Raw genomic sequence first — 27,046 nt, 5'->3', positions numbered from 1 at the left:
TTGCCTTATGCTATGAATAAATCTAAGAAACCGCATCACCGGAAGAATAGACAACAGAACCAGGGGGGTGAAGGAAGGAGCCAGCCACAGGGTAGTTCCCAACCTGAAGTACTGATCACCACCAGACCCGAACAGAACTCTCGGGATGGCCGAAGCCCCAGACAGAGGGGTAGGCATAACCGGAGTTCCCATGAACTTCCCAAGGATGCAGGTTCTGACGGGAATGGAGAACATGGTCCGGATGTGTGTGACAGAAGTGATTAGACAGTTGGAGGCCTCCAGCCCTTACAAAGAACAAGGTTCTGACTCCACAGTGGGGAGGGGGGAGTAGCCTCCACTGTAAAACCCACCAAAGTCACTCAGCATTAATGCTTTCTAGTCTCTGTTTTATGACCTGACATTGGTAGTGAGACATAATGCACATGTATATTTACACACCTACATGCAACATACACCATCCCATAGACTAACTCCTGCCCAGGCTAGGAGTTAGCCCACAAATCTACACCTGATATTCTTCTCTTTCTCTCCTCCTCTTGTCTGTTTGTTTCATTTGTTTTGTTAAAGAATGCACCTTGAATGGCAAAGCTTTGCTAATGCCTGGTTATGTTTTATGCCTAGCTTTAGCCATAATTAGACAGTCTGCCCAGACTTTGCCTCAGTGTCTGCCCAGACCGAATGCCTCTCAAAATGTATGGACTGTTGCTCACTAACTATTTGAACGTTTGTCTCCTAACACATGGACTGTTGGCCCTATTTGCCCTAAAGACTGTGACCCGCAATCCCATTCTTCAGGACAAAGGGGGGATGTTGGGCCACGCAGACTTAGGACAGTCTGTGCCTTTGAGTTATTTACTGAGATCACAAAGAGGCCTAAAAGGACTCTTTTTCCCAGAATCCCCTGCGGTACTTCACACCTATGTGTGACGTAAAGGGGGGACCGGAACCTGAGGTAAACCCACAGGAAGCTCCAGTCTTTAAAAGCAATCACCAGGCATTGCTTCCTTCTCTTCAAGTGTGGTCTGCCGACACCAGAGGATACCCTCTCCAACAAGATGGACTCCAGCATTCGAGACAAAGCCTTTCCTCCTCTTGGCTTACATAGGTTAAACTCCAGATCTGATCTCCTAGCTCAGTATAGGTAGCTCTTCACATGCTGAATTCAAGCATCAGAGGATTCAGCTGACTACTTCCACGGCATATTTTTAGGAGTTTTGGGCGCAATCAGATGCTATCAGGTTCGAGCAAAAAGAAGAGTTTCTTTCCTTTGATTTTTCGTAAGACGTCATTGAACGCAACTGGACAGGAGCGCTGAAGGAAGCCCACTGATCCCTGAATCCACAAGGACACATAAAGAACTCGGCTCCTGCAACCAGAAGACCCTATAGAGCAGCGCTCTGGTCGAAGATCTGAATCCCGCTACCCTCCTCCTACATCTGCCACGAAGGAACCCTGCCTGAATCTGATGATTCAACATTCAACAGAGTGACGATCTAACCAGCTTTGCGACGATCACCAGGAGTTACCCCAAGTAAGAGCTTTGGTCTGGGCAGAAATAGTTTCAGAAATAGTTATGTTTCTTTTATATCACATTCTGTTTATTATCTGTTGTCAACTGCTGCATTTGTTTTATTGTGATGAACTGCTGTGTTCACCTATGTATGTAATGCTATGCTAGTTTACCTTCAGTCAACGGCTTTCACAATCAGAAAGACCAGTGTACCCGCCGTTGAATCAAAGTCCGGCCACTGGCTTTCTGGTGTTTAAGTAACAGTTACTGAACTCAGCTCAGAGAGCTCAAAACTATTTCAAAAGGTAGCCACACGGCTTCTTTTGTTGTCCACCATTTTGTCCACATGTGACGAAGTCACATGGTGCATTGTCTCTCTCCACCATCTTGTTTTCTCTCTCTCTCTCTCTCTCTCTCTCTCTCTCCTACACACACACACATTTACACCTCATTCACAAGGTGTGCTTGATAATGTTTGTTTGCTTAGATTAGTTTATAATAGTTATTTGTTTGATTAAGTTCATTGATTTTGGATTGATGTTGCTTTGTTTAAATAAATTCTGTTATAATTTAAGAGAGCAGTTGTTTGTGATTACTGGTTGTATTTACATTGTGATATAAGCTGGGTGCGAAGGCTTTGTGTACGGATTTCACGCCTTCAATTTATTAAATATAGTTATTAATTATTAATAATATTAGTAATTAAATAACTAATTTGAGACTGATTTGAGTGATATTTTGGTTATATTTCCCTGAGTACAGGGTAGTGCCCCAAAACGAGATTAAACATAGTTTAATGATATTTTATTTATATTATTAATAATTAGAAATAATTATTAAAGAATATAACCAAAGTTGATTTGATACAACCCCAACATCACTCATTGATGTTGTTTCTTCTTCAATTACAGACAGCTGATGTTAAGCTCTGTAAAGTAATTTGGCTCGTGTTTTATCATTTCAGATGAGCTCTTCATGGTCCAGTCTAGTTCTATTGTCCGCATCACCATCTGTGTCACTGTGTGCTTCGTGTCGATCGTTGCAGTTGTTCTTGTTGTGAGGAAATGTGGACAAAACAAGAGTAAGTGTCATCTTTATTGAACTTCTTTCAAAAAGTTATTTTACATCAGTTCTGTTGAGGGTTAATATCTTAGACACAAAACAAGTCATCCAATGTGATCTCCGCCTTTACAACATCCAGTGCAGGTATATCACCTTACCTGTACCGTGGCCACTTACCAACAATATGTCAATATCAGATTTCTGTGAACCCTACTTTCTGACCCTGAAACCCCTCTCCCAAATGGGAAGACAACATAGTAAAACAGGTCTGAACTAAACACATGCCTTTTCTTTTAATGTAGAAAGCAAGAAGCACCATGAGGGTGAGACTGACCTGGGAGAAAGAAAAATGTTCAGACATGACATTGAACATCAGCGTCTGTTGGAGAAAGAAGTAGACGGAGATCAACCCATGACTGGTAATAAGAAGATGGCGTTAAAGTTATTAGATAATATAAAGGCTAAACAAGATGAGTAGTTAGAGAAGAAAGAGAGAGAAATGGAACATGTACAACAGGCGATTACAACACTGACGGAGCAGAAGAAGGATCTGAAGATACAGAGAACTCAAATCATCTCACTACAGCAGGAAGACATGGTACTGATAGAGAAGAACAAGAAGAGGCTGGACGAGAAGGCTACTTTAAATGTAGAAAAAAAGCAGAAGAGACGTGCAAAGACTAAAGAGGATCTTGAAAAGAGAAAGACAATACATGATGACCTGTTAAAGAACACAGAGACACAGCTGGAGTCAACACATGCTTTGATTAACAGAATGACTGAGAGGAAAGGGAAACTAGAGAATGATAAGGAACAAATCAAAAAGTACCTCAAAGAAACAGAGAGAAGAGGTTCAGGAACAGAGAGAAGAGATTCAGAGAAAGAGAGAAGAGATTCAGAGAAAGAGAGAAGAGATTCAGAGAAAGAGAGAGAGAGAAGAGATTCAGAGAGAAAGAGAAGAGATTCGGAGAGAGAGTGAACAGAGAAGAGGAGGAAAATAAAGATCTCTGAACTGAACAATCGTTCCTCTGCTAACATCCTCCTGTTTGAGTAAAACAGTGTGGACATACGACAACACTCCTTTACTGTCTATTAAAAGCCCAGGCTTTTATTTCCTTCCAGTCTATGAAATGACCCTGCGTTTCTTTGGGACAGATGTCAATCAGAGACGAGCTTTTGTAACCAGTTTCAAACACAACTCGTGCACAGCAGCAATGATGACTATAAAACTGTAAAATTTACACCAGAAAGAATGTTTAACTGTGTACAGAGTGAGGATATCAATAAACAAATTAATCACTGATAAACCTGCTTCATGGCCTGTCGGCGTAAGAGCATTACTCTGTCTTTCCTTGACAGATGTTTATGAGGCTGAACCGATGAAAGATGTCCGGCTGGCCTCCTCCAGTCTGGTTGCTGGAGGAGAAGAGCCGCAACACACAATATTTTAGCGATCTTGTGGTCTGACCGCTTTGTTTTAAATTGAAAGTAAGAAATTGTAATTATATTATAGCCTAGATTATGTACGTTACATATCACTGAAGTTTAAATTAATTATTAAAAACCACACCAAAGCAGTTGAGATTTCCTTTCAGGTATATTTTTTCTGACGCCCTTTAATCCTACATTTAGGCTGCCAAACAACACAAAGATATTGCTCTTCACTTCTCTTTGTTATGGTGTCACTCAGGTCATATTTAGTTTCCCTTCTTGGCCATATTACGTATCTCCATGCCGTAAACTCTGGGGGCCAATGTAAGTGTATATAATTTCTGTTCATATTTCCTTCTATGGAAGGTAATACAGTGCTTCTCTGAGAGATACAGCAGAGGGCAGCATGATGCAGAAATTCCAAGAGAAAATTTTCTGGACATACTTGAATTCGAAAGGGACCAACACAAAGCAGACACAGGCCTCCTCTGCTCACATTGGACTCCACTGCTTCAGTGTGGAGGGTAATAAAAGGTTACAAGGCGTTGCACAATGTGACAGAACAAATTGCACATTTCTGCAGGGTTAACGTCACAATTCTGGCCTTTTCATTGGTTCCATGTTTACTTTATTATTTGATTTATCAATTTTTAACAAGTTTATCATCTCCAGTTGGGTTGGGATCAGTCGCAGTCATCTCTAAAAGTGAATAACAAGGGTGAGGAAAGTGGGAAACAGAGGTATTCAGGCTTCGAAATGTGTATTTTCACCTCATATGGAATGGGAAAAAGACATTGGAAACTTGCATCTCTTTTGGTACCAATATATAATCGTCTGTGTGTTGCTCACTGTCTTTAACGCTGTCTATAACAACATTATATCAAAACCAAGATACTGTACATCCGTCCAGATGTGGAGTCCTGACCTGCCAGATAAACCCTCTGACTCCATTATTGTTGCAGAGTTCACACTGGTACTGTTGATCACCACTTGGTAAAAATTGGTTGTAACTGTCCTCATGTCTGTGGTCTTCAAGGCCTTAAAAGTCGATCAAGATTTTTAAATCGTCTAGTGTGAAGCCAGCCATAATGAGGTTTTCAGTCTTTTTCAGTTTCAGTACAATGAAACAGAAACTATAAAGAGTATCACAATGACATTGTTTTTTTTTAAATACAAAGCTTCTAAGTATTTATTATGTTAGATATGTTTGTCTTTGTGGAATCAAAGGACGTTATCAGTGGGTTTCTATCAAAGGGGTTCATATTGACTCTCTTGATGCAGGCCTACAGCGTAGTTCAACCACAGGTTACTGTATATCCCCACGCTCGCCTTATATCCAGGTGTTGACAGTCTCTACCATAAGCAGCCCTTTGAATCATTCACAGGCTCCTTCTTTTGTGAATGGCACTTATCTTTATGAAACGGCCACTTAGCGGTCACTGACGGACGGCCGTCATTCTCAAGACTGACCGGCACCGCGGTGTGCAGAAGGGGAGGGATGGAGGGGGGGCATGACAAGGCCTCTGATAAAGATAAAACAGGTTTTCAAATTCCATCTTTGGCAATTTTCTCAGGCTTCTCCCTCTAGTGGTCACATTGGAAATATTATAGATACACATATAGACATATATGGAGGCTACTCTTGATCTTTTTAACGTTACCTTCTAACCTTTCAGAAATTCACTTTCTACAATGTTTTGTTTTTGATCATCTAAAAATGTCTATCTGTGGTTTTAGAGAGTTACATACCACAGCTATATGAACAACAACCTATGTGACGAGAGACTCAGGGAAGTGGTAGACAGACAACGTTAGCAAACTAGCTAGCTAGTGAAAAAGCCGCACTATATCGGTCTCCTTTCTCCTGAGGAGCTTGTGACCAAATTAGCTAAATATAGGTTGAAAAAAATGGGCAAAAATATTTTCCAGCATCAGCCAAATGTGTAAATATACAACTTTTGGCTAACAAGTTAGCCATGTCAACTTTGTAGGATTAGTGTTTATGTTTCACCAAAGGGGGTCGGCAGTAGCTCAGTATGTAGGAACTTGGGTTGCAAAGCGTCCAGGCAGGCCGTCCACCAACGATCCCAAGGAACCTACGAGTCATGAGAGCTCAGGAGCTCCCAGGAAAAGACGTGGTTAGCAGCCTCACTCTGTCAAGACATGACTCTGACTTTAGGCTCAGAGTCATGTATGTCCATAGGTCTTGTTTGTGCATGTGTCTATTTCGGGCCTATGTGTGTGGGAAGCATGTTTCTCAATAAACAGTGTAAACCAGAATTTCCCCTCAGGGATTAATAAATTATACTTTATAAAGTAAGGTGGATTTAGTAACACTTTATATTAAGGTGCTTGTAATAGGCATTAATAACAGGTAATAAGTCACTTATAAGACCTTATTAGATTCTTATTAACACAAATAAGACTATATAAGTCTTAATATAGGCATAATTAACAAATTTATTATGTCTTATAAGACACTTATAGGCTCTTATTAGAAACATACTAACACTTTATATACTGTCATAAACATTAATAAGATGTTTATGAACATTAATAAGACTTCATGAGTGTTAATTAAACTTTAAATTAATTTATAATTGGCTTGTAAGATATTAATTAACACAAAGAAACTTGTTTATAGACAACTTATCAATGTTCATAAGATGTTTATTGACATTGATAAGACTTTATTAGGGTCATATTAATGCCTTATAAAGGTTAATAAAAACTTTATTATGCACTTATTAAGAATTAATAAAGCTCCTCTGCAGGTACTGGATCTAAAGTGGGAACACTACTTATAAAGGTTAATAAATACTTTATTATGCACTTATTAACAGCTCAGTGGGAACAGGGTCCAACTTTCAAGTAAACGCAGAAACAAAAAGGAGGTCTGTTGAACTTCCACTCAAACAGTTTTTGGAAAAAAAAATGCTACTACAAATACAAGTATTATCTTTAAGGTTAACTGTAAACAACATTATGAAAACATTTGGTGTGTCATAGCTACCAACATATCTGATCAAATTCAGGGGGAAAGTATAGTTGTTTTTAACCCTGGTATTGACAAAAGAACCAAATTATGTACTTGAAAACGGGGAACTTCCAAGTGCACAAGAGTTTGGTTCGTCCTGTGAGAACGTGGTCCGAACCAAGCGAGGGAAGTTAAATTTGGCCGCCTGTAAACGATGTCAAATAGGTTTGCTGAGTGTGGCTAACGTTAGCATCGCTAACAACAGCCTTCAGTCCTCCTTACAGGTTAAAGTATTCATGCCTGTGCTAAATGTGGTCACACCTTTTTCTCAATTTTATAGATCAAACTACTGCCAAACTATGTAGCGCTACCGGATGCCCTTCTTCCACTGTCCTGTTGTTTACTTTCAGGTCATAGCGCAGCATTAGGCCAGATTGCAGTATAGCCACTGACTTTTTTCACTTTCTTTTGGTGCCATGGTTTGGTCGACACATCTTTAAAAGATAGAAATTCCCTAAACCAAAGTGTTTAATGGTAAAGTTGGCTGATTGGTGACTCACAGCTCTACCCAGCATCCCTGTTTACTGGACAGTTACAGCAGATAGCTATATACCTCTATCTTAAAGGATGACACCAACCCCTTTGCACAGTTATTTTCAGCTTCTTTCCTGTGGACGGAGGTCCAAAGATGCAGAAGAAAGTTTCCTGCTGCTATCACTGAACTAAACTAGCTGTCGCAATATTTGCACAAACAAAACTAATTTTATCCGAGCAGCAGGAACAATTCATTTATTTGTGATTTGTATAACTCTTATTGGTTGAAAATGCTCCCTCCTATATGTCCTGATTGGTGGAACCTGGAGCTCTTGTATCATATTTTAGTGGGTTTTAAAGTTTTTCCTTTTCTCTTATGTGGTTGTCTCTTGCTATATCCAGTAATTTAATGAATATCACAACATCTTGCTGGCTGTAAAACAAAACTACCTACGGGTAAAAATAAAGTAACCTAAACCTGAACCTGAACCTGAACCTGAATCTGAACCTGAATCTGAATCTGAACCTGAACCTGAACCTGAACCTGAATCTGAACCTGAATCTGAACCTGCCCAAAGCAAAGGAGTTCAAGTACTTCAGAGTCATGTTTACAATTGAGGGTAAGATGTATTGAGATAGACAGATTGGTTCAGCAACAGCAGTAATGCAGGCCTATAATACTTATGACTGTCTTAATGAAGAGGGATCTGAGCATGAGGGCAAAGCTTTTCATTAACCAGCAATCCAATTTCCACCACCACTCATATGGTCATGAGCTTTGAGTAGTGTTCAAAAGAAGAGATCAATGTCACAACTGCTGAATAGAGTTTTCTCAAAATGGGTGGATGGGTTTCCTCTATGGAGCTCAGATTCCATATCTGGATTAGGGTGCATCCTGTGTTTCTCCTACTGGGTCTACCGTGGGGGTCTGGAGGGATTACATGACCCAGCCGACATTGGAACACCTCAAAATCCCCCAGGAGGAGCTAGAAAACTGGAAAACATTGCTGGGAAGCAGGACAAATTGGCTGACTTGTCACCAGGACCTGGCCCTGGATGAGCAGAAGAAAATATATGGACGGATGGATGAACCAAGAAAAAAAAAAAAACCTGGCAATGAATGGGAATCAAATTTAGTCTAACTTTTTTTATATTACTTTTATCAATAAGTTTTTGAGTTCTGTCAAACTGATGCAAAAGACATCAGAGCCAGTGTTACAAACATTTGTATGTATACCCGTCTTATTAATTATAATCAACATTTTCTCCTCTTTAGCGACTCAGAGCTAACAGTAGTGAGCAGTCATGCTAGCTGCAGACTTGGTCCTGGTTTTTGCCTCCAAAAGCCCCTTGATGCTTGAAGGGATCTTCTTTCCACAGAACACATGAACTATTCGTTCTCATTTGTTTTGACAGGCCAGTCGTTTTGTTGCAGCTCTGTCACTGTCACCTTCATGAAGAAATATGGCAGCAGCAGCCTCTGCCCCTGTTCCCTACACCTCATGCCCTTAGCTGACAAACATGCCCCGACTCTGACCAGACCCCCACCATCCTGCTCATCCTCAGTTCCCTCATCCAAGGCCCCGATAAGCTCAATTCACACATACTCTGCGCGTGCCGCGGTCCGTCAGCGCCGCGCACTACGTTGTACTTAGCTGCCACTCTAGTCAATCATTGTGTTCACACAGGGCGCACCGCGGTCCATCTCCGGCGCGTACCACCGACGGCACTACGCTCTGCTCAGTTTCAAATACGCAGCGAGTCTATTTTCACGGGAGGCACGCGTCAAGCTGGACAAAATATGACAGCCCGGACAGGAAGTCAGACAAGGAAACGCACAGAGCATCCGGTCAATTTCAAAACAAAACACAATATACGGACTCGCAATCGTATTTTTCATCACTTTATCAACATTACGTCAAAACAGGCTCCGAATTAACCACAATGCATCCTCAGAAAGACAAAGCAACATGTTGTTTGCATGTTTTTCTCTTTATTCCCGCGGGATCTTGTAGTCACTCCTGTGATGTGTCATGGGTGCGCTCCGCTGCGCTGACGTCACAGACTCGGATCCAGTGTGAATGGGCGCGAGCCGTCCGACGGAGCAAAACTGTGGCGCTGACGGACCGCGGCGCGCACGGAGTATGTGTGAATTGGGTGTTACCCTGTCACCGCCGTCACTTTCTCACCAAACTTCAAGTTAATGATCAACAACTTCTGGTTCAGACCCTGCCTATTCAGATCAATCAACCCCAGGCTTAGTATAAAAGTGTTTAGTGCAAGATGTCTAAACACATATGTGAATTGTGATTATTTTGTGGAGTGGAAACTATGTGCTTTGTTGGTCCGTCTTCTCTTCTCTTTCAGTTGAAGCAGCTGTCTAATCAGTATCATAATGTTTTTGGCTGTCAAGACAGCATCAGTGAAAGACGAAAAGCCTAAACCATCACCATTAACACTGATCAGGTTGCTTGCAATCAGCTTGTTTATCCTCCCTTCTTCCCCAGATCAGTACAAAGCTACTTTACAACAGCCTCTTAAACCAAACATGTTTCTTCAAGACAATAGAGTGGAACCGCAAAACAGTCCTCACTGACTCCAGTGATTAAACCAGAGTGGCAGTTTTGGATGAAATGAGACAAGAGAGAGAGAGAGAGAGATGTTCCTGCAGCTGCATCTGGCATCGGCACACTGGCCGGATCCAAAGTTTGTTCACTCAGATGAACAATGCCATGATCCCCTCAAATCGATTGGTAATACGTCTCATCCCATTGATGCCATCTCTAATCCATTCTGGGCTCCTTTGCAAGATGGAGATGGAGAGGCAGAGGGAGAGGTATGGCAAGGCATGTGGAGAGAGAGAGAGAGAGAGAGAGAGAGAGAGAGAGAGGGAGGGAGGGAGAGAGGGAGAGGCTGGCTGAGCAATCATGTATTCTGAGGAATTTGTGTTGTGTCATTTTTTTTCTCTCTCTCTTTCTCCCACTCCCGGGAATGGGCTGTGTCGTTTTTTCTTTAGTCCGCGTGGCTAATGAAATAGGGGTTGGCAGGATTACACAGGGCTAAAGCACTGTGCCTGGTGAGCCTTGGAGAAACCGCTGTAGCTACGTCGAGTGAGAGGGAGGGGACGGATGGAGAAGGAGTTTGTAGAATGGAGGAGGGCAGTAAAAAGGCTTTTCATGGGGGGAGAGGGGGGGAGGCAGGTTAATTTTAAAAGTGACCAACAAAACAAGACCATTATCACAACTGTCAAACGCTCTTGTGTATGGGTTTCAAAGCATTTGTTGCAATGATCCAGGTGTAATTGGCCTCCGAGTCAGTTGAACCCTATCCTCCCTGGAGGCTCTTCATTTTTAGGGTGGCCAACTGCTAGTGGAGGGGAAACACATTTTTATTTTGTTTCTGGAACTGCAAAATATCATTGATTGTCTTATCCATACTTACCTCTGTTTGTTCTGTTTCCCATGTGGTTCCATGCAGCTAAAAGGGGATAGCACAGTACTTCCTGGGTATTTATCAGATTGATGATGTCATCACTGACATCACTGGGGCAGACCATTTTGAAGGGGTTTTATTTCTGAGAAATGTTTTCTTTCTAATAATTTCTTTCATGTTTGAGTTACTGGTAGAATGTAATTTAATTATTTAAAGTTAATTTAGTTGAGTAAATGATCTGAGGTTAATTTAAGGGTTTATGTAGATTTCTTTGCTTTAAGAGAAAAGTGTAAACCCACTACTTGAGTTGTGCTGCACCCAGCTGCGGCCATTTTGTTAATGGGGCCATCTATAAAGCCAGGAGACGTGTGCTCTTGCATGAGGAGAGGTGAGGATGTGCTGCCTTTAACATGTTTCTTAGTCTGATTTAATCATGAAGTAAGTTGCCTTATTTACATTGAACTTTTGTTGTTTTGTTAAGTTAACACGTTTAATCACTGTATACTCACCTCTTGGAAAATCTTCATCTGCTGAGTTGCCGTTCTACAACCTTCCTAGACAGTTGTGCTAACTACTTTACAAACATTGAGATTGACATTTCTTTCCATGTATCTAGCGATGTGGAAAATTCCAAGCTTTGGTCTGCAGGGACTCAGACTTTTTCTGACAAAGTCCAATGTGGAACTGCTGTTTTTTTTTTCAGATACAAGCAGATCCCAGTCTCTCCTCCTCCAGTGGTTCAAACTGGAGTGTTGTTGCTGATAAAATGGTTATCCTGTTTTGATCAGAGTTATCAAACCATCCTGCTGCTTCTGGTCATCTCAGTAAGTTCCTCTCGTCTCTGACTCACTGTTTGCTATCTGTCAGGGGCCTGTATCAGAAAGAAGGTTCAACAAATTCTCAGGCTGTTTTTGAAACATCTACTATACTTGTATACTACATCTACTGTACTGATTTCTCTGGCAAAATATTCAGTAGATCATCAGACCAGTCTTCGCTGACTGTTTCCCACAATACAAAGCGTCAGGTCAAAGACTGAAAAGACGGACAACAATGGCTATGGTACCAGAGAAAATAAATACACAAATCAGACAATGTAACCAGATATCGCAATCTCTGCTCCTCTGTATACCTATTGAAAATAATTAATTTAACTGATCTAACTAAACTGTTCTAGTTTAAAAATGCAGTTACCTGCACTTGGTAAAAACTGAATTAACATGTAGCATGGCCAGTTTTGAACCAACAGTACATACATTCGGTAGAATAACCCTCAGGGCACAACTCATTGCTTCTTTAACATCACACATTGTATAATAGCTGTCAATTCCACATGGACAAGTGTTGACATATCCAGTCAGTGCTTTTCTTTTTACGGCCCCACCTCAGTCAGTGTACCTATTTTCCTTATCTGATGTGGTGTGTAACGTGACCGGACATCAAAGAAAGGGACGTTGGAAAATAAGAAATGTAGAAAGACATACATGCATAAAGAACAACTGAGCCACCCAAAAAACACCCCACACACGTACACATTTTACAACTCACATACATGAAAAAGTGATTAAGAAGTACCTCAAACTGTCTGAATCACAACATTAAGGGCTGTGCAAACACAAAATCAAAAGCTGCATCCATGAAACATGTCTGTTTTACGAACTTATTCAGAGTCAGCATCTCCTGTTTCATGCAGGATGTGTTTAATCTCAATAAATCAGTGTGCATGACTCATCCTCCGACTCCCTTCTGCCTGTTAATCTTAACAGGAACAGGGAGAAAAATGCACTTTAACGTCTTTCTAACTAATGTTCTGTTTTGAAAAGTACAATTTAATAGCGGTAAACTCCAGCAATAGCAGCAAAACACTAAAGAGTTGTTGACTTTCTTTGGCTTTAAAACTGTATCACTCCATCAGATAGTGTCCAAGAGAGAGCTAGCATAAGTGGCTGGTAAGCACAGAAAGCTGCTGTGGTTGCTGTTTATTTGTTATGGTTACTAGTCCAAAGAGACCTTTCTCTAATCTAATTCCTCTCAAAGAGCTGCACTAAAACAGATTGTATAATGGAAAACACACAAGCCAAGCATACAGAATATCACAAAGCAGATAGATTTATCTGAGGGATCTTTATGAGCATCTCTTGCTTTGGTGATATATCTACAGTCTACATGGATGGTGCTAAAGAATTTCAAGCCTTGCTTTCACGTTTTTCTTTTATCTTAAAGAAAATTGTTTTCACCAAGAAAGGGATGTGTGGTTAAAGGTCTGTATCATCACCAGTATAATAAGTGATCTTGGTGAAGAAATTTACTTAAATAACTTAAATAAGTTATTATAAAGTAGTATATAAGTAGTGAGATAGACATAATTTTGAGCTTCAATCAGTAGTAGGTTAGCCTACCTTGACACAGCTAGCATGTCTCTGTCAAGAGATAGCAAAACTTGCTAACGGATCCCTTTCAAGCGCTCTTGTTATCTGGTTTGTTTCAGTGCTTTAAGTGGATAAAAATCTTAATTTGCCTGATATGCCACTTTTTCACCTTCATTTTGAATCAGGTCAAGAAGTAGTATGCAGTATCAGTAGCAACAGATGTTGATGCTGCATATGGCTCTTCACCGCTGGCGGAGGGGCTAACGCCAGCTTGCGCTTTCAACCTTAGTTTTCTGGTGGTCCAGTAATGGACAGTCCAAGACCTGTGTCATCATCCACCTCTGCTCCGGTTCTTGTCTTTTTTGGGCCTCTTTGGAGCCATGAGCAAGTTGGAGCAAGTTGCCTCAACTCAAGATTGGTGATGATGGACCCAACCACTTTAACTATCGTTAGCTTATCTGGATAACATGATGCAAGCTAAATTTAATTATGAAAATGGGGAGTGCAGTTAGAGAGCGACGAACGAGAGGCGATTGGAAATAAACTGTTGATAAGAGAGAGAGATATGGGAAAGGACTTGATTGTGATCAGATTTTCCATGTTGAAACTGTTTGGAGATTGTATTCAACAACTACCGGGGGATGGGCCAATGGGAAAGCAACCATTGATCTGATAAATCCATTGTTTGAATGTCCTGCCTGGTCTTTAGAAATACTAAAGATTAGAAGAGTGAGAAAAGGGGCATGCAGGGAGGGAAAGGGGAAATGAGAGAATGGATGGGTCCTCCACTGGGAGCTCTGGATCCAAAAATAGAGGCAGCAGACCTCAGATACTGTTCAAGCATTAACTCTGAACTTGCATCCGTTAAACCAGAAATTTAAAGAAAGCATAAACAAAGACTATGTTTGGAGTTATGGTTAAGGGGTTAGGGTATTGTCAGACTATTCAAGTTTAATCAAACCTAATGTGAGAGTTTCCCTGATTCCCATCTGTTTCTGTTTCCAGTTGGAACCGGAGGAGGATTTCAAGTATGCTGTCTTCACAAAAAAAGCAACAGCATTGTTTGTGTTAAAACACTAAAAATGTACCAATGGACACTGTCATCTCACAAGGCACTCCTGGGGCAAAGGTAGAAGTAGCATACTGTTGTTAAGTTGGCGTTGGTCGTTGGACATACAAATGGCTGACGCAATCTTTTTTGACTGAAGTCTATTTGATGGTGAATATAATTTGGCACCAAGAACATCCATCCATCCATCCATTTTCTTCACCGCTTTTCCCATTCAGGGTTGCGGGGGGCTGTAGATGATCCCAGCTGTCATTGGGCGAGAGGCGGGGTACACCCTTGACAGGTTATGAATTGGTTTTATACAAATTAGGATGGATTAACGTAATTGAATGAGATGTGCTTGAGCCCAAGTCTGAAATACGTTCAGTCCACTGACTAAAGAAAGGTGTTATAGTCAAAGTAACTACATTTCAGAATCATCAAGCGTTAATGTTCCTGATGTTTATCATCAAAAAAAGAAGCGTCAAACTTTCCAAGACTCATTTAGATGTCATTCCCAGCAGCATGGGGAGCCAAGCATTTAGTATGTTGTCTTGTGCTGAAAGCTGCTGGTTCATTTGTTTTACGTCTGTGCAAACACACTGATAATCTCTGTTATTCTGTCTGTTTTATCTGTCTCCCTTCAACACCCGCTATGTTCTCATTCTCCTCACCCCTTCCTGTTTCTGTCCAACTGTTTCCTTTTTTTAATTATGTTTTACTTCCCAAAGTCTCGTATCTTCCAACAGCCGTTGGCTCCGACTTTTTTGTCTCTCCAATTCTTTCTCAGGGTTGGAGGTCTTGACTTCATTTCAGACGGGACCTTCACTTCCTGCCGCTTCCTTCAGATAACAGAGTGAGGCCGTAACACACACAGAGACACACACACATACACACATAAACATGCACATACAGCTGGTTCATGTCATCCACACTGCTGTTGTTGATAAAGACTTTTCCCAGAGTGGTCACCAGAACGAGAACACCACCCATGTTTGTGTCTGGTTTCTCTGGGTGGTTTTCTCTTTAGCTGACCATGACTTCATTTTTCATTCTCTGCGACATATTAATCTACTCTTATACACACCATGAGACCTCTACTGTACAAAAGACTATATTGTACGACTTTATATTTGTTTAATGATAAAAATCCAACTAAAAGGACTATTATTTGCACATGACATCATGCGCCAAGCTTCCAACTATAAGCAAAGTATATTTTTTGAACACACAGTTGCATCCTCATCTCTTTCTAACAATGGTTTTCTCTGCCGCTGTTTAGGAGTTTGGATTGGTCCTCTTCCGCTACTTAAATAAACAAACAATTTAAGGTCACCACTCAGGGAAACAGAAGGGCCATGAGCCAACTTTTGTAACCTAAAAGCACTCGGAAATTTAAGTTGTGGGTGCTGCCTGCGCACAAAAAAAGCCACCATGCACCGAGGTCAGAAGCTAATGTGTATCTGCTGTGTTGCATTCATTCAACGCCAGCAAGCTAGTTTACCCAACTGCTGACTCACAGAAGATGTTTTTTTTATGGGGCAGAAGAAGTCGCCTGTTGTTATTTTAAACATTAGGGATTTTTTGGGACCGCAGGAACTTTCCCATTGTTCTAGGACCAGTTGGAACCATTCCCCTTTTTTTCATTGATTCGCACCACAGGAACTATGAACTCTTGTAGTTCCTAGAACACCATTTAGAGAAACCTTTTTAGCTCCTGCTTCAGATACTCTCCTAGCACAAGAGGGACTTTGAGTGACGGAAGTGCACAATGATTGGTCCATATGTCAGTGTACGCTGATTGGTCAAACACAAGAGCCAATCCAATACCACCAACCACCATCCTTGAATCCCACTGTAAATGTAAGCAAATAACAGTTGATAACAGCTGTTAAAAGCTCTTAAATCCAGGCATTATTGAGTGTTCATGCGACGGAGGAAACATTAGCAAATCTCCATCTCCTTTCATACTCAGTTATATTCAAAAACCCAATTATACACAACAAACACAAAGCTCCCAACGCAGTGTCCTCCATATTTTTAGTTGTGTTGCGTTAATGACATTGCTTGAGCAACTGTCGGCAGGCTTGCATCAAACTTTAAGGTTCATATCAGCCATCACCATGCACGTGAATGCAGACAGAAAAAGAGTCACCATGGTGTGTAGTTCTAAGGGAATTCCCGAGTGGATTGTCCCCAGAACTGTTTGGTGCGAAACGATACCGGTATCGACCCTGATTTTCCCATTTGGTGCTTCTCTAACTGCATATAAAGGTGAAATGATGAAAAGTAAAGCTACTAAAGATCCCTGTCCGACAATAACTGCAACACAGCAGTAAAAGCCACATTCACAAACTTCGTTTTTGGGAGGAAATTATGACAGTTTTGAACTACATTTCCCATGAGCACTTGCACTAATTAACACACTGGATATTTAGCCCTGATAGTGAAGATATTTGGACTTTCCTTGGTTTCAAAGTAGAACCCTGGAGTTAAGGCTGTCTCGTTTTCTCCTTACCCAAAAAGGGAAACAATTTTGTGGAGGCTCCAGTTTCTAATTCTGGCTCCTTAATGTCACATTAAGTCTTCATTAATCAAGTAAACTCACATTTAACTTCCATGGTTGAACAGATCGCTGGCTTCGAGGGAAATGGGAGGCATTTCTCGTTTATTCTTTTAGGAGTAGGAGCGCGTGTGTTGGTGCACACAGGAAGGAGGACTTGGAGAGCGGCATGGTTTTTTGTGTGTGCTTGTGGGAGGAGAATTTGGAGGAGGATATCGGACTTAACGTTGCAAAATCACAACCCTCCTCTCATACAAACATCATTTATGTTGTTCTAGTTTTTGTAAAGAGACGTCTCCGGATTTCTGCCTTGAGTCGACCTTTTTTGTCTCGACTTTTTTTTTCAGACTTTGATGGAGCCGTGCTGCTTTTAAAGGTCACAAGGTCCCATGCTGGGGTCAGCAGACAATTTTAAGTGTGTGTGTGTGTGTGTGTTAAAAGGGTTAGAGTGGCGGTTCAGTGACCAGAAAAGACATTCCAGATGCAGAGGAATTTGTCTTCAGTGGGGATTTTGTGTGTGTAAATGAGAGGCGAGGTCATGAGAACGGCAGCAAACACACACACACAAACACACAAATATATACGATAATTCCCAGTTCTTCCCATATTGCTTAACTCTTTTTGAATTTTGGATCTCTCTTTCGACTTAAAGGATGCTCTTAAAGTATCAGAGTGTCTCTTTTTACCAAGAAATTCCTTCTTATTAGGAAGAAAGGAGCTCTTCAGCAGCGTTACCTCCACGAAACACAATATAAATGAAATATATCAGACTGCGGGCTGTTAAATGTGCTTCCACACCTTCAGTTTGGATCGTTGTGTCTGAGCTATAGTGGAAAAGTTTACCTTAAGATACAATTACATTCAAAGTAGGGCTTGTAAATTAGACGTCCCAGATTTCCACGTTGGCAACCAATCACTTTGCCTGAGATTTATGTGATGAAATAGAGGTCGTTTAAGATCTAGTATCAAATATAGGGTGCACATTTTCTGTTCCTTTTCAATCCCTTTGCTGTGTTTTGTATCACTCTGCTGCCGACTCCATCCGGCCGCCAAACGTTACACTGAACAGCCTTCGATCTTTTGCTTTCTCTGGGTCATTTCCTGCTTTGGTTCAAACTGCTTTCTTAAAACGGCTCAAAGACTGCAGCAAAGACGACTTTAGAGAAGACTCCGACCTCATTTATTTGGTATCAGAAAAGTTGAAACACAACTTTGAACCAAATGAAACCAAGAGGAAATCTCAATTGAAACAAAAGTTAGAGGGAAATGGAAAAACTTGGAAGTAAAACAAAATACTTGTTGTATGACAGGACATTAGAAAGAACTTGTCCGTTATTCCTTAAAAGACATTTTCATTTGTCAAACGATGTTTAATGGGATTTTTCAGTCTCAAGAAAACTGAGACTTCAGTTGTTTTTTTTTCTTTGACTCTGCCAGTGACGTTTTGCTGACACACTCACTTTACGTCGCGGTAAACATGCCAAGTTTCTGACACAACAGCCGCTGTTTGTTTAACAGTCTGTGACATGTTCCCTTTCAGCAGCATACTTGTTCTACTTGAACCTGGAAGAGGTCATGTTGACCATGAATGTCGTCCAAAACCACAGAGAGCTCCATTCAGTCCTGTGCTTGTGCTCTTTAAATCCCAAATTTCCCAACTTGAAACTTTTGCCATATCGAGGACTCTTCCTGCTGTTGTTCTTCTTCTCTTGTCTTGATTCATCAACAAAGGACCAGAACCTAGTTTAATTCCATGGAAGTTCATATCTTGCATGATGTTTTAGGTTCGATTCCATCATCAGAGCGTTGTCGCAGACTTGACTTTGGAAGATAAAACCTGTCTGAACCGCCTCTTCAGCTCCTGCATGTTTGGAGATTTGGGTCTGGCCAGGTGGAGACCTCCGCGTCTTTTCTCCCCGTTCCCTCCACCAAACGCCCGAATCACCTGAAGACAAAAAACCCACAGTGAATAACTCGAATCAATTTTAAAAATCAGATTTAAACCAAGTCAAGTCAGTAAATTATACACAAAATAATACGTTTCTACCAATTAAGTGGAACTAATAGTATTGTCGATGGAAATTTAACAGGATAAAGCCATTAAAAAGAATACTATTCTACTCTAGACCGCTATGAAACTGTATGTATATCATGGTGGATTCCATAAAGCTACAACAAATAAAGGGGAATATCATGTTTGTATTAACTTTGTTTTGTTTCTTAACTTATCAGAGATTTTCATTTCAGAAGGTGTTTACAAAATTGTTGTAGAGAATTTTTAAGCTGTACGTTGTCATTTTTCACCACTAGGGGGCAGCAGGACAAGCCAAAAACACAACATTGACATATTATGGCTTTATAAAGTTTGTTTCGGCAAGTGTATCAGCAAAGAAATGTGTATTTTAATGCCCTGCCGCATTGTTAAGGATGTTTCTCAGGTGGTAACTCACGATTAGGGTTCTGTTTTTGGTCTCCACCATCTCCTGTAGGACATGTTTGGCTCTTTAACTGATAGAAGCTCTATCTCAACCCATTCTAACGATAACTTTGTCTCATGTTAATGCCAATCAAGTAGTGTTAAGATGGTTTAGCCCAATTTTCCTGCTGAGAAAAACGTCCTTTGTTGGTTTGAAACATTGTTTTTGATAGTTTAGTGTCTGAAAACCAAAACTATGAGCTGAAAGTTGCTAAAACGCCAAATATTCCTTGGGGGAAATGCAGTGTTGGGTAATTTTTTCTGTGGGTTTGTTACTAAGATTAAAAACGTTCACTTTAGTACATGTCAATTTAAAAATGGATGAAAATCGCTTTAATGGAAGTAAGGTTTTTGAATCTGTACTCAAACCCCAGAAAAGGAAACGGGCCAAAACTGGTATGACCTCACCAGAAAAGAAAATATACAGAACAGACCAATGTGGGCTGGTATACCTTTTTCTGTCCAAAAAACACAAACTTGTGGTATTTCTGTATTCTTTTGGTGACGCTGAGCATCATTGGGAAATGGCCTTTAATAGTAGTTCCCACATGGAGTGAAAAACCTTTAAAGCTCGAGTGCAAAACACGCCTGAAAAATCCTCTAATGTGGGACTAAACGTCTGTTAGATACATCTTTCACAAACGTATGAATTACAGATTTTAAAAAAAAAGAGTAGTCCCCACCTCCTGACAGAGATGCAGGAAGGCGGCGTGGACTCCCTCGTGGTTCTCTCTGGCCGAGGCCTCAAAGTAAACCCCTCCTGTGAGCAGACACAGTTTCAGATGTTATCAGTCAGAAAACACTCAGCATTCCTCGTTCATTAGACAACATGCAGGGTTTAGTTCAGAATGAGAAACAAAGATAAGCGTGTGTGAAAGGAGAGTTTTATTTTCTCTCTCCGGTTATAATTAGACGACGCATTAGAAGCTTAAATCATCATCTGCCAAATGCTTTTACATATTAGCTACCGTGGGAAATTCTGTTTGTGAGCAGTGGTGAGCAGGTCAAAGACGACTATATGTAAACATTACTTTTGGTTAAATACATGAGAAATGTCTGTATTTGGTATTTTCTCGCTGGTTAAAGTGGGTGTGGCCAAGCTGGAACAAAGTGATGTAACAGATCTGTGCACAAATCACGTTTTAGTTTATTGGTTTCATTTTGGGCCGTGCACAACACAACTTTATAATCTCCTATATGAGCTGTTGTTTGGTCAGGAAACCAAAGTGGCAACCTCCAATGTTAAAAATTAAGCCAATGCACAAGATATAAGAAAAATCTGCAGTTCCTTAAATGTCCACTTGAGGCTGGCTCCCCATTAGGTCTCTTATGGAAAGACTAATTTTTCAACAGTTTTGGTCTAAATAGCTCATTACGGTTCACATGCTTGGCCTTTTTGTACCTTTTATTTTAGACCTTTTATACCTTTTGCATTGTTACATTTTCGCTATTGCAGAAAGAAGAACAAAGATCACAAAAGTGATGTAGAAAGTATAGAAGGACAAAGAAAAAAATACCAAACAACAAAAGAAGAAGATGGCCGACCTAGTGAAGCTGCTAACGTCTCGCCCTCGTCCGCCGGCACTTGTCGGGCTCTGAGCAGGTCACTCTTGTTTCCAACCTGCAGCAGATTACAGATTACAGGATAGATTAGATTAAAGGGATTAGGGTTAGAGGGAAACTGTTACTCCTGTTAAGGACAGGAGTGAAACTCTTTAGCCCTGGTAAAAAAAAAAAAAAAAAAAATCATTATCCTTGCATAGTGTTGAGTGTATTGACGTGATTCTATTTAACCTATTTGTTTGTAAGATTTACTGTAACCTAAACTAGCACCTCTATTAAACATGTCATTAGCTGTTAGCTGTTTAAGGATTTGTGTCTAATCTAATCTGAGTGTGCCCAGGCTAAAATTAGCTTGTGTCTAAATCTGGTAAAGTCCATCTCTTCTCCTTGTATCTGTCATGATTTACTCTTGTTTGGTTTGGTTGTTCCTTGTTGTTTTATTATGTCACTTGTTTCCATGTGTCCTTTGACACCAGACTCATGTTGAACAGCCATCTGCTGTGACTGTGTTGGGGTTAAGAGGGGATGCAGAACGAGAGAGACGGCTAGAGACAAAGTAAAATGATTTATAGCTACAAAGCCAGTAATAATGGAAAAGATATATGTAGTATTAGCAGTAACAACAAAGTATAAGAATATTGAATGACAGAACACACACTAACCAGTATTACGGGTATATTTCCCGAGGGGTGAATGCGTCTGACGTGTTGGTACAGCGGTTGGATGGTGCGATAGCTGTTGTGGTCTGTGATGGAGAAAACCAGCACATAACCGTCCGCCCAGTAGATCGACCTGAGAGTACAGTCATCATACAGTTTTAGACATGACAGTGATTATTATTATGAGAGTACTACTTTTTTTTTTAAATCCGACCCTAACCTGTTGATCTGCTCCTGGCAGTACAGACCCTCAGCATCATCCTGAAAAAGAGACAGAGATGTTGTTGACGAAAATGTAACAGAATTTAAGTCTGCAAATAAAAAATTCCATCACAAAACGGCAAGGCAGCATCTTTGGGCCCCAGGCAAGTAGGGCATATAATCAAAACTGATGACGAATTAAAACAAAAAAAACGTCAAGTGTAAGCCGATAAAAACATGAGTTATTCAGACCAATTTGGGTTTTTAAATCAGTCGGAAATTATGTTTATTTCTGCTTAAAAACTGCATTTTTCAATGAGTGTTTGAGTGACTTCCGGAGCTTCTGCAGCCAGCCTCTAGTGGACACTTGAGGAACTGCAGTTTTTCGCTGCTCAGCATTATAGCTTCATTTTTCTAACACTGGAGGTTTCTGCTTAGTTGGAGCACATACTGGACATGGTTGGACACTTAAAAACAAAAATTTAAAACTTTCAGAGTCTGGTTAGCCGTCCAAAGACTGTCTATTTTAAAGTATTTCCTCATTACACATTCCCAGAATTGAATCAGCAACCTGGTTCAGCTATAATTGGTGTTTTAAAGTGTTTTAAATAAGCAATGATTACTCATTATACGATTCCTATTGACCTGCCAAAATTCACAACGATCAACAATCAACGATCAAGGTGAATGTTGACTTTACCTTCTCTGAACCTCAACCAAGTAAAGTTGCAGAAACTTGACTAGACTAGACTAGACTGGCCACAAAACTTAAAATGTCCAGAAGATTGTCAATGCATCACCCCGAGCAGCTTCAAGCGAGTTAGCAGGTGGCGGTTTAACTGAAAAAGGCACACCGCCAAGACAAATGGCTGTTAATGGAGAGGCACCAGCTGGTTTGGAGTTATGACTCCGCCGGACCCTTGGGCCCCCAGACCACCCAGTCGTCCATTTGGGAACAATTCAGTTTAAGCAACTCTTTGTGCTTATTTTATCACACAATTACACCCCAAAAATGTTTTCATTCTCTGAGCTAGAGTAAAAGATTTGCTAAGTTTTCTCCAGACGATTAGCTTACTCTCAGGTGAACCCCATGACAGTATATTTTCCATGGATGTCAGACACGTTCATTTCACTTCAAATAACCTTTTTTTTTACGGAGACTCTTTTTAGAAATCTCTCCTGCTGCAGCTTTTAACAATTTTCCAGAAGCTCGGTAACTTTTCGACCTCTCTGCCTCTCACACACCAATTATTTTCTGTCTAATCTCTGGAAGCCGGTCCCCATCTGGACCAGGAGGGACTTCCTCCTCACCCTGCGTTATCTCCCCCTGGGTGAGGAAATGAGCAGATTTCAGGCCTGGTTTTGTAAACAGACGGTGGGTGAGCCGTGTGGCACGTCGCTCTCATTATTTTCATCAAGAGCGAGGAGATTATCACAGGGGTCATTTCCTTTTACTTCAAATACATTCCTAGCTGTGCTTTGAGATTTTTTTTTAAAATGGCAATTGTTTGAGGCTTTGACGAGTTTGACTTTTAAAGGCTTTATATTTTTTGAGCACCAGCATGAAACCAAAACAACTCGCGGTGCATTGTTGTGTTAGCATGCTAATGCTAGCGATCTTTATTATGCTCGTATCTTCACACTGCATGTAAATTTACCTGAAATGAGCGTGATCTAGAAACACAGTTAAGCAGTGAGTACAGTATGTTATTCTTCTTTTCTCTAGTCCCTCAATTAAACAACTTTTATACACGAGGGGAGGAGTCAGCCGGCCGTCCCAACGATGTAAACAAACTGAAGATAGGACTCTGAAAACATCACAGACAGTGGGACTCGGGTGTTACACCCATTGTAGACAGTCATGACTCTCAGAGTTATTTTCCGAGGATATACTTGATTTCTATGATATGTAAGTGTGAAAAATCACATATAAAGACTTTAAGTAGAAGATTCAGCAATGTCAAGAAAGCTAGCAAGCTAGCTAACTGGGAGCTAGCCAACCAGTCACTCGGCTTACCAAGCTAGTTGACTAGCTCAACTGTCAGTTAGCTATGTTCCTAACTGGGCCTTAAAAAACTTGTATAAGAAAGACCCTCTTTTGTGTGTTTTTGTTACCAGTGAAGCGCACAATATCATCACAAACTGAGGCCAAAGCATCTCAAGCAGACAGCTTTTTGTATTTGTTCTGTTCTCTAAATAATGCATGAGAAACCTCAGGGATGGAAAACATGGCCGCCGTCTCTCTGCCGCCATCAGTTACCTGCAGAGCGACACAGGGGGTATCCTGGATCTGCAGCGACACTTCCTCCCCATCCAGAGTGACCTTTCTGGAGTAAAGAGCCCCTGCAGAGAGCGCAAGGAACACACATGGACGGATGAATGGACGGATGGATGACTGAAATCAATAGTAGGTTGTGTTTTTCTTTTTTTCCAGAGGGAAATCAGCATGTGTGCTGTATTTTTCCTGCATACTTTGACAAATGTTTCTTCTCTGATTACAAACAGATGGATGGAAAACTCACCAGTGTTTGCTTCATAATCCCCGATGAATCTTTTGGTCAGAAACCGGACTATAAGAGCTAAAAAAAGACAAAAAAGAAAACTCTTGACTCAGAGGGATGCAGAAAAACTGGAATGAATTAGCCGTTAACTGAGAGAAAAGAACAACAAAGTGAAGAGTGTGTCTGTACTGCAGAAACCTACTGACCTATATTACACTTCAATGTTTTCTCTCAACAAGTGTTGCTGGAATTTCCCTTTTTTCTGTGACACACATTTTCGATTTTCAGGACTTTGTGGGGGAGAGATAAGCTAAACAAACCGGCCCAAAGTATGAACACAGAAAATGATTCATCAATACTCAGAATCTGATGTTGCAATCCTTCATGAATCATCTCGTAACAGTAAATTGTTATCTCATCCAGCTTTGTTTTTGTTTTTTAAATATTGGGGACGGTTTAGCTAACAGCTTTTCTTTCCAGTGGTGCTGAAGCATAACAGCTGAGATTCGTCACATTAAAGGACCGCTCTGGAGTTTTTAGTTTAGCATGTTTGTCAATTTCGGGAACTCGTCAGACACTGTTTAACAAAAGAACGGTCAAAATCGAAGAAGCATGGGCTGAGATATTATGATTTCTTTTTTTAACAGGAGAGTAAGAACTACAAAAACCCTGTGAACTACATTTCCCATAATGCAACATTAAAGCACCTTTCAATGAATCCTCCTTCAATGCCATTATTGTCATAAAAAGTACCTCTTGTGATACGTAAACTGACCTAAAAAAAAAAAAAAAAACGGGGGTTTGCCGTTAGCCTAGCGGTTATTTTATCTTATTCAGAGATGGTCCATGTGGGGAGTGGGTTGGCGGCGCCCTAGTGCCCTCTATTGACCAGCTGCCCCTGTTATAAACCATGATTAATAAATACGGGGGACCGCCCTGAGACCGGGGACTAAAAGAGTCGATGAGGATTACTTTTTAAAGATTAATTACACTAATGAAGATGGATTTAAGAGAGTGAGATTTGTCGCCCCCTGCTGTTCGGGATTTGCAGTTTACATCAAATATTTCCAGCAGGCTAATTGATTTCAGACACTGGACGATATTTCCACATCAAGACAAATACATGACAAATACATCCCTAACAATAACCAGCTGCATGATGTGTGGTTGAACGATCAGCTGTTTTGCATTCTGCACCATCTTACTCCCTCAAAAACAGCTGTTGAATTCCAACAATTCCCCCCCCCCCCCCCCCCCTCTCTCCTCCATCCATTCATACCGGTTTTGCCGACGTTGCTCGCCCCCAGCACCACGATCTTCACCGTCTTGTTGGGCACGCAGTCCAGCAGAGGGTACTCCGGTATGGGGACCAGCAGAAAGTTCCCCGAGCCGCCGCTGCTGCTGCTGTTCATGGTTCCCGGTGCAGGGTCGCCTCCAGTCAGCCGCATTTAGCTCCCTCTCTGCCCTCAGACAAGAAGCTCTGCTCGGAAATAACACCGCCAGAAAAAAAAGAAAAAAAAACTCCAAAATCCGAGGATATTACTCCATTATTCCCATAATTACTCCGGATCTTTATAGTAAAGAACTTCGGCAATTAAAAACAAGATTCTTCCTGTGCGTAAAAGTCCAAAATGCGCAAATAGTCCCAAGTACTCCAGCTGCACTTCTGCCGGTTTTCTTCCACTTTGCGTTAAAGACAAAGTTGTAAACCTCTCCGTGGAGCTTTCAGTCAGAAGAAGGATAACTTTTACTCACTAAAACGCAATAAAAATATCGTTTTTTAAGATGCATAAAGAAGTTTAAAAGATATGTTCCGGTTTGCACCGAGTCCAGATGCGTCTGGCTGCGGACAGAGAGCAGGGAGGAGGAGGAGGAGGAGGAGGAGGGGGGAGACTTTGAACCTTCCCCTCTAATATTCCCATGAGGGCAGTTTAAACAGGGAGCTTCTGAGGGACTTTAAACAAGCAAATAAAAACGTTTTTATCATAAAAAATCAATCTGCTAAACAAACTGATTACACATTAATAGAGCCAACATAAAAACGGTGACTGTTCCTGTAAGGGTGTTTTTGTTTGAAACTATAATATGTCTTTACTTTATATTAAAATGAGCAGATAATCCAAGAATGAGTGAGAGCTGGTCTATTTTGATTTATAATACTTTTGTTCTTCCAGTTTGAAAAGTTAAACTGTTGCAACCATTCAAAAAAAAAGTGTTATTCTTTATATTTTACGAGATTTCATTCAGAAAAAGCCCACATGGGGTATAACAATCTTGTTTTAGGATTACAGAGCAGTACAAGAATTAACTAGATTTAAAAACTAAATAAATATTGGTCATGTTTATGAACTTTTGGGTCAGTAAAAAGGAGAACAGAAAATGACAAAAATGAAGTTAAAAAAGGGGAAATGTGTTTTTTTTAGAATAAAGAACAAAAACTACATTATATAAGGAGCGATTCGTCAAACGCGCATGTTGAATACTTCAAGAGAAATAGTATCTACTCACAACTATTAACTTACTATGTTGTTATCTTTGACCCGTTATTATGTTGTTTAGGAGCACTCGTTTTTATTATTGGACGAGGTTAAAATGAGAAAGAAGGTCCCGCTTTATGAGAAACTCTGAAGCACCGCCCGCCGGTCTCAGCCCCTGTGAAGAGAACCGAACAAACCTACGTACATCTGAGCAGTGCGTCGGCGACACTCCCTCACAGCTTC

At 40.7% G+C, this 27,046-nt stretch overlaps 2 protein-coding genes across 2 annotated transcripts in view; one reads left to right on the top strand and one right to left on the bottom strand.

Annotated features, from left to right (window-relative positions):
- LOC132958948 (uncharacterized) overlaps positions 1–3,497 on the top strand; it is a gene marked incomplete at its 3' end in the record, with an annotated part of 28,933 nt that extends 25,436 nt beyond the window's left edge. The window contains exon 15 of the mRNA XM_061032024.1: positions 3,424–3,497. Coding sequence (XP_060888007.1) covers positions 3,424–3,497 — 74 coding nt within the window. The remainder of the gene's footprint in view (positions 1–3,423) is intronic.
- A 14,586-nt stretch (positions 3,498–18,083) lies between these two features.
- Positions 18,084–26,202, bottom strand: rasl11a (RAS-like, family 11, member A). The gene is made up of 8 exons (XM_061031771.1): positions 25,606–26,202; positions 24,348–24,404; positions 24,086–24,168; positions 21,845–21,885; positions 21,628–21,757; positions 20,948–21,023; positions 20,086–20,162; positions 18,084–18,871 (listed from the first exon to the last, which is right to left on the bottom strand). Exons 1-8 carry the CDS (start codon positions 25,772–25,774, stop codon positions 18,725–18,727), a joined length of 780 nt encoding a protein of 259 aa, XP_060887754.1. The 5' UTR covers positions 25,775–26,202; the 3' UTR covers positions 18,084–18,724.
- Between the last annotated feature and the right edge of the window lie 844 nt (positions 26,203–27,046).

This window comes from Labrus mixtus, chromosome 23 (genome assembly GCF_963584025.1).
Source record: "Labrus mixtus chromosome 23, fLabMix1.1, whole genome shotgun sequence".
In the NCBI taxonomy this organism is placed as follows: Eukaryota; Metazoa; Chordata; class Actinopteri; order Labriformes; family Labridae; genus Labrus; species Labrus mixtus.
Note: the sequence above shows the minus strand (reverse complement) of the source record. Positions and strands in the feature narration are given on the sequence as shown.

What these genes read in the sequence shown, in the direction of transcription:
- rasl11a (XM_061031771.1), bottom strand. Translation starts at nt 25,774, where the DNA reads ATGCGGCTGACTGGAGGCGACCCTGCACCGGGAACCATGAACAGCAGC. An exon ending in TGCCAGGAGCAGATCAACAG is followed by an intron (nt 21,758 to 21,844) that starts GTTAGGGTCGGA and finishes CTGTACTCTCAG; the next exon opens with GTCGATCTACTGGGCGGACG. An exon ending in GAAATATACCCGTAATACTG is followed by an intron (nt 21,024 to 21,627) that starts GTTAGTGTGTGT and finishes AATCTGCTGCAG; the next exon opens with GTTGGAAACAAGAGTGACCT.